Source organism: Lepidochelys kempii, chromosome 6 (assembly GCF_965140265.1).
Source record: "Lepidochelys kempii isolate rLepKem1 chromosome 6, rLepKem1.hap2, whole genome shotgun sequence".
NCBI classification, from domain to species: domain Eukaryota; kingdom Metazoa; phylum Chordata; order Testudines; family Cheloniidae; genus Lepidochelys; species Lepidochelys kempii.
Window position 1 is genome coordinate 50297482 of NC_133261.1, and position 7404 is coordinate 50304885.

The 7404-nt window shown below is 39.3% G+C and overlaps 1 protein-coding gene across 1 annotated transcript; it reads right to left on the minus strand.

The window, feature by feature from the left end:
* Positions 1–2601: 2601 nt before the first annotated feature.
* Positions 2602–7203, minus strand: FGF19 (fibroblast growth factor 19). The gene is made up of 3 exons (XM_073350655.1): positions 6969–7203; positions 6559–6662; positions 2602–2934 (listed from the first exon to the last, which is right to left on the minus strand). Exons 1-3 carry the CDS (start codon positions 7201–7203, stop codon positions 2602–2604), a joined length of 672 nt encoding a protein of 223 aa, XP_073206756.1.
* Positions 7204–7404: the final 201 nt, after the last annotated feature.

The window sequence follows — 7404 nt, forward strand, 5'->3', positions numbered from 1 at the left end:
AAAGGCAGAACACTCCTCCCCAGAGGTGCCTGCATTTCACAGGCGGATGAAGTATTCTTTATATGTTAATACATAAATCTATTTGTAAAGTTTATAGAATGGTTTGGGGGTCTTTGGATGAAAATCACTACATACATTTTATTCACTGTCATTTCATGTCTGTTTTAAAGGCACAGATGCTACAGTGCACAGACTAGAACAGCCTTCATCCATGCTGGGAGTTTTGTCAAATGACAGCCATCAGTGGCCAGAAACCAAAGCAGCTGCATCTGTGCAACTCCTTTGTGCATACCTGCTATTTGAACCTGTGCAGTCTACCCCTGCATGAAACCAAGTGGTTCAAATCACAGCTTATACCAGTTTTGCCTGTCTACAATAAGGATTTCCAGCAGGGCAATTGCTCCAGTATGTGGCTGCTGGAAGAAAGGCAAATTATCAGTGTACACAGGTCCCTAAATTATTTATGGAAAGCTACTGCACACTTTTCAACAGTTTAGAAAGGATTTAAGGACACTACTGCAAAATTAAAGCAGACAGGGCTTTATAAAAAATGCCCCTGAATCCATGCTCATGGGCATTTTTCTTTCTTTTCCTCATAAAAGGAATACAGAATTTAAATTAGAGCTTCAGTAAGATGTTATGCCAGAGAACCAGAACTTGGGGCCTGACCCACTGAAGTCAATGGGAATTATGACTTCAGTGTATCCCAGGGTCAGCCACTTAGTGAACAATCTCCTGGACTTTTCCCATAAGTACAGAATTTCCCCTCGTTTTAAAATTGTATCTGGCCTGCCTTGCTTCTGTAAACTGTGTTAATCAGATTACATTTAATGTGCAACAGAGACATTGTTGACATCCTGAAAGCAGCACTCTAATCCTGCCTGAACAGATTCCATTTCTAGCTCTGTCACTCACTGCATGAGTTTGGCCAAGTTGCTTCGTTTCTCTGTGCCTCAGTTTCTTCATCTACAAAATGGGGATAATAACACTTACCTACCTTACAAGGCTGCAGTGAAACTTAATCCAATACCATTTGTAAAGCTCTTTGAAGTCTTTGAGTAAAAGGTGCCACATAATTATTGAAACAGAGTCAGTTAGATTTTATGTTGGAGATGATTTTTTTAATTACAAATTTACACACTAAATTACTGACATCACAGAAAATTTTAAAAAAAGTTATATTTTCCTTACGATTTCATGATTACAAAACTTCACAAAATTTGTTAAAACTAAAAAAACCTTCATGAGTACATAAATATAATTTTGAGTATAAATAACAGTAACAAAATAAACAGATGTATGTATTCAATAAATTAATTATAAATATTGCATTGGTAATGAAGTGCTAGGTCAAGAAAATACTAACATTTCCAGTACAGTTTTCTGTATAGAAATACCTATTATAAATGAAACTTTGGAAATGGGTAATTTTCCTGGACCCCTTGTCTCACATTCCTTTTGTTGTTATTCTCTTGCTCGAATGCTAACATAGGAGAACAGGACTGAAAGTATCATATATACATTATGGGCCATATACTACCGAGAATCACTCCACCACATATCAAAGGCAGTATTTGACCAATTCTGCAACATTGAAGTCAATGGGTGCAGGATCAGGCTTATATGGCCTCGAAAGAACTGCTGATGCTTTAAGGAAAAATATAAAAACATACTTGGAAGCCATTTGACCTATACAACATTTATTTTCTGTCTTTTCCTTCAATTGCTATGGATATTTACATATAACAGGACCTTTATGACCTGAAAGTTAATCTGTTTCTACTGCTTGTTCCCTACCTGATTAACATAATTATGGATTCTGTACGATCCTCAATCCATACATAGAATTCCCACTAACATTAATGAGAATTCTACCTCAGACCAAGGATATTAATACAGGTCCCAAAGAATTCATCAGCAAACATAGGTAAGCCCATAAAGAATCAAAGATCCAGTGTTCCAGCGTGAGTCCTTAGCAATAATCAAAGAAGGGAAGAAAATGTGTAATATACAAGCAGAATTATTTCTCAATGCAATGTTTAAAATGGAAAGTTGTCCCAGAGTATCAGCAGCAGTTTTTTAAGAGATAGTTTTAACCCTAGTTCCCAGGGTAATGTTTGTTAGGTTTTGTAATCATGTTTTATTACAAATGTTTGTCTTTGAAAAGCTATGAACTGAAGAGGTCATTAACCTCCCTGTGAATGAAAAGCTTTTGCTGCATTTGCTCCTATCAGCACGAATCCGAAGTGAGCATAAGTAGTAATAAAGTGGTGGAGAAAAATGTTAGTGATCTTATCACCCCAGCCATCACCAGATGGAAGGAATTTCTGCATGTTGTGTATTTTTGTCAGAGGTGAACCAGTTAAGTAGCTATTTAGATTTTTTTTCCCCCAAATGTGATGTGAAAACATGAATAGGTGGTTCTTAGAATGTAGCCTTAGAATGGTGCTACTACCTTACAAGTTTAGTACATTGCAAGAACAATGCTACCACCATACCTTAAAAGTTTACATATTCTACATATTACTACTGGAAAAGCTAAATAATATCCTGGTTCTGGTAATGTTTCTTAAAAACCATATTTAAAGTCAGGAGCATTAGTTATTTCTGAAAGCTGGGGCTCTTCACTGGAGATATTTTAGAGGTGATTCCAAAGGGGTCCATGCTGTCAGTTTCAAGAGGTGAAGAGAATAGATCTGATTCAAAAGTATGACTGTAATCACCATATTCCACAAAATCCATTGATTCTACAGGCACAGTGTTGATCATAGGTAAGAAGTGAGACAATGGAAGAAAGTCTTTCCCTTTGAATTGTTGTCTTTGTTTGGTACTACTTAAAGACACAGAGACTCCATATTTCTTTGATTTATATACATTGTAGCCGTCTGGGCGTATCTCCTCTTCAAAGGAGCAATCTTCTGTAGAATACCTGAGCTGAACAGTAAGGAGTGAAGACAATTACAGATATGTCTATGACACTTATCAGATATGATATAAATCTTGTATGTGCTTGACCCTGCTCTCCTTGATATGAGAGAGATTCAAGCCCTCCGTATTATGCACAGAATTCATAACAATCTATGAGGTCATTAAAAAGTCAACATAGTCCTGATCCACACTCCCTTGAAGTCACTGGGAGTCTTTCCATTATCCTCAGTGATCTTTATTCCATCTATTACCACACAGTTGCTACAGACTGCCCTATTATGATTTTAGGGGAAAACTTTGGTAATCTCTGGTAGATATCTCAGTTTTATAAATTTTGATGAATGCTGATGTTTTAATTGCAACCACGATAGCTAAGGGCTCAATCCAGCAGTCCTAATGCATACAAAACTCAATTTGAATCCCACAGGAGATTTGCCTGTGTAAGGGCTTCAAGAATCAGGTCTGCAGAAAGGTATTTTTATAATAGACTGGTTTTAAAATAAAGAAAATTAATAAATAAAAAACAACAATAAAAAAGGGCAAACTGCAAGTTTTTTCTTGTCATTTTATTAAAGTTTCTAAAAATGTATTAGTACAGTATCTCTTTCTCATCAGGCATTAAATTATCAAACAGTTCTACTGTGACACCAATAAAGATTCTATATAGGATAATATATTTTATAACCTGCCTAGCAATTTGTAGAATTAATCTTAGACATAGTTTATATGTAGATATGGTTGAGATTTTGTATGTTGAGATTTTGTGTTATCTCAGACTTTTCCAGATCCTTTAAGTAATCACTATTTTCCTTACAACTCTGGTGTTATTTCTGGCTCAGTCATTCGAGGTGACTGAACTCTGGGCCAATAAAGGAGAATTGCTGGTTATGTCTAGGTCTTTGATGATAAAAACAAACAAACAAAGTGTTCCCCAATGAACTCTCTACCTGTCAAAATATAACCCAGAGCACATTTGACTTCTTTTTTTTTCAGTTGTAAAAAATCAAACTATGTTAAATACCATCAACAATGTAGAATAGACTGTTGTGTTTGCTATGGTCACCTTTTAAAAGTACTTTTAATGTTGAAGGAATAAATTTAAAAAAAAACAACTTGCTTTTCTCACCGATTAAGACTTGCAATATTTATCAGTCTGGACATCACACATTTTGAATGAATGTATATCAGGGCCAGATTGTGAACACTTTACTTCTACAGGTGACCAAATTAGTCACACAAGTAGTCTCACTGAAGTTAATAGAACTACTCCTGGAGTAAGGTTCTACTAGTCAATGCCTGAATTAAGGTATCACCTTGTAACCCACAGTAGATCATGCTTTTATACCTTCCGGTCCATCCCAGCACACCACCTCCCAACTCATGCTGAGTAGTACATTTCCCCATTCACTTTCAGAGTAAGGTACTAACCAAAATGAGTAAGGGGAAGAGTACAAATATCCCCTTGGGTCCTGCACAGGCTACTAGGATGGTGGGTCTAGGTGCAGAGGACTCAGAAGACATTATGCATCAATTCCTTCCCTGCATCACTCTGGAGTAGGTGGGTTAGGAGTGGCTAGCACATTTTAACCAGTGTGGGAGTCCATAATTTGCTGTTGGCATAGGCCAGTAGTAAATGACTTCCTCTTCCATCCCTCAATATACATATACACACACAAGGCATATGGAGCAGAGTGGAAACAGGGAAAGGATAGTGCATCTCAGAAGACAAATTTTCTCTGGGCCAAATTCTGCTCACCTTACTTATGTGAGCATTATTAGGGAAGTCAATGGGACTTCTCATGAGAGTAAGACATACAGGATTTGGTCCAGTACATATACAGGAGTTTGAATGGCAGTTATGGCTAATAACTGTCAAACACGTACCTATTCAGAATATCAATTAATGTAATGAAGTATTGCTATAGTTCAATGAACAGTTACAAATTAAGGGCTGCTCATTTTTTTCCTCAAAGACTATTACAATAATGCACAGTGCAACAACTAAGAGCCTGCAGCTAGGGAAATCAATGGGAAATCTCCCACTGACTTCAGTGGAAGAAGGATCCTATCTATAGTTATCAGTCACTGAGTATTTCAGTTTGGACATGCAATAAAAACTTCCAACTGACACTTTCCATATATGGTGGTCTGAGCCCAAAACCAGATCACCTCCCTCACCTTTTCAGTTTATTGAAGGTCTGACTTTAGATAATAAAAGCAAGGAAATTCAGACTTGAAAGGCAAATTCTGCCCTAGATACTCAAGTAAAAATCCTATTCGGCCTGATCCTTTTCTCATTAAAGTTCATGGATGTTTTGCCATTGGGCCCACTTCTTCTCCAGTTGAAATCAGCGGGAGTTTTGCTAAGGAAAGTAGGATCAAGCCTTACATTTGCATTCTGGGGAAAATGCACCTCCCACCCATGAAACTCAGGTAGCTACAATGGAGTTACATGGAATGAATTTGGACCTTTCTCATTAACTCATGCCTTTGAGTAGGTATTGCAGGGGTCTCTCAAGAGCAGGACCGTATTTCTGATGTATCTAGCTGATATGCTGAAAAACCTAGGCAAAAAGGCATGAGTTAACAACACCATGTCAGAGAATCACTATAGTCCTCAGGCTCCCATAACCCTACAGGTGCATTGTTGATCACAAGTAAGAAGTGAGACAGTGGGAGAGAGTCCTTTCCTTTGAATTCTTGTTTCTGTTTGGCATGACTTAAAGAGATAGCAACCCCATATTTCTTTGATCTATACATATGGTAGCCATCTGGGTGTATCTCCTCTTCGAAGGAGCAATCTTCTGCAGAATACCTAAGCTGAACAGTAAGAAGATAATTACAAATATGCCTGTATCATTTACATTCCAATGCAATGAACATGTTTTAGTTTGATTGCAGATAAATAGCCACATCTCAAATAGGCTGTTTATAGTAGACATTATTGGGTCCTCTCTTCTATGTTAACTAAAAGTGGATAGAAAATTGGAAGGGGGGAAATGCAACAAAGAATGAAAATGGCCGATTGCCCTCCTTATTTTTATTTGTTTTAGAAATTCCGGAAAGTTGCTTTCTCATTTGACACTAAACTTAAATTTCTACTAATAAACATTACAGTTTAATGACACTAATAGTGACAAAAAGTAATGAGAGAGTAATGACAAAAAGTAAACAGCTCAGAGTTCTGTCTACATTTTATCAACTCTCTATAGTAAGAGAACTCAACCATTTAATCTTACACATTATTTTAGGTTAGGGGGCTCTGAGACCTATTAAAATGAAAGCTTACAGCAAACGCACACTTTCTATTTATTTTGCCCAGTGTTATTAGTGTTACTGCCCAGTGTCATAGCCACAAACTGTCTCGTTATACATTTTGATTTCCTTGCTCCTTCGCTGAAGTCAGACCCTTCATGAGCTGCTTGGTGGTAGAGCAAAGATGTGATCGGTTCAAGTTGTTTTATCTGGACGCTTCCAGATAAAATCATAACAAGCCCTGCACCCGGGTTTTCCAATACGATAACAAGCCCTGCGAGCGCATGCAACCATCCCCGCATTTGCTATGGACTTTCCCATGCCGATTCAGTGCCGGCCCCCCGATCAGCTCAGCCTCCCTTGCCTGTAACTTACAAGTCCATGCAGCTTCCCGTCTTCTTCCATGCAGAGGTACCGGGAACTGTGGACGCCCTTGATCGCCACCGTGCGAACTGCCACAGCCCTGATTTCCAGCAGACCTATGCAGCAAAACCAAAACAGCGTTCAGATGAGGGGGGGAGAGGATCGCCGTCTGCAAGCCACACACCCCCTCACCCCACCGCCTCTCAGGGCTACATTTCGCAGGTAATCGGAGGTGAAACTCGTCCTGTTCCCTTCACAAAGGAGCCCTTACTGTCAGGTACCCAAGCACACGCTTGCCTGTTTCCAGTGCTATGGGAGAATGCAGCCTCAGAAGCTCACTAAGGGAATTCAGGGCGTGGGGCTCCATTCCTTTAGCCGAGATCCCGTTCATGAGCAAGACCGCAGCTTTCCCTTATACTTACTGCGGGGGCTCTGAATGCTGGTGCCATCCACTTTGCCATCACTGTTGATCCTCAGGAAGTAACTGAACAGACCGTGTTTGCTGGCTGTGTATAGGTGCCTTAATCTAATAGGTTCCCCCCAGCCATAGTTCACATGTGGCCCTGCATCAGAGAAAGGCAGAGATCTGACGACCATTGCAAAGCAGAGTCCAAGCAGAGCCAGGGACGTGTACGGTTTGCACAGGCTCCTCCACATCTTTTCCAGGTTATTTCAATTGCAAGAGGACTCCAGGCACAGACCCCCCCGCCACGCATACAGAGGCGCAAGTGCCACTAAAGAAAAGGCAGTGGCTTGGTGCTTTTTGAGCTAAATGCTTCGGGGATGTAGTAAATGCAGAGCCAATCCCCCTGCCTTTTTATAGGTCTCTGTTATCAGCCCAATCGATACGGCTAATTC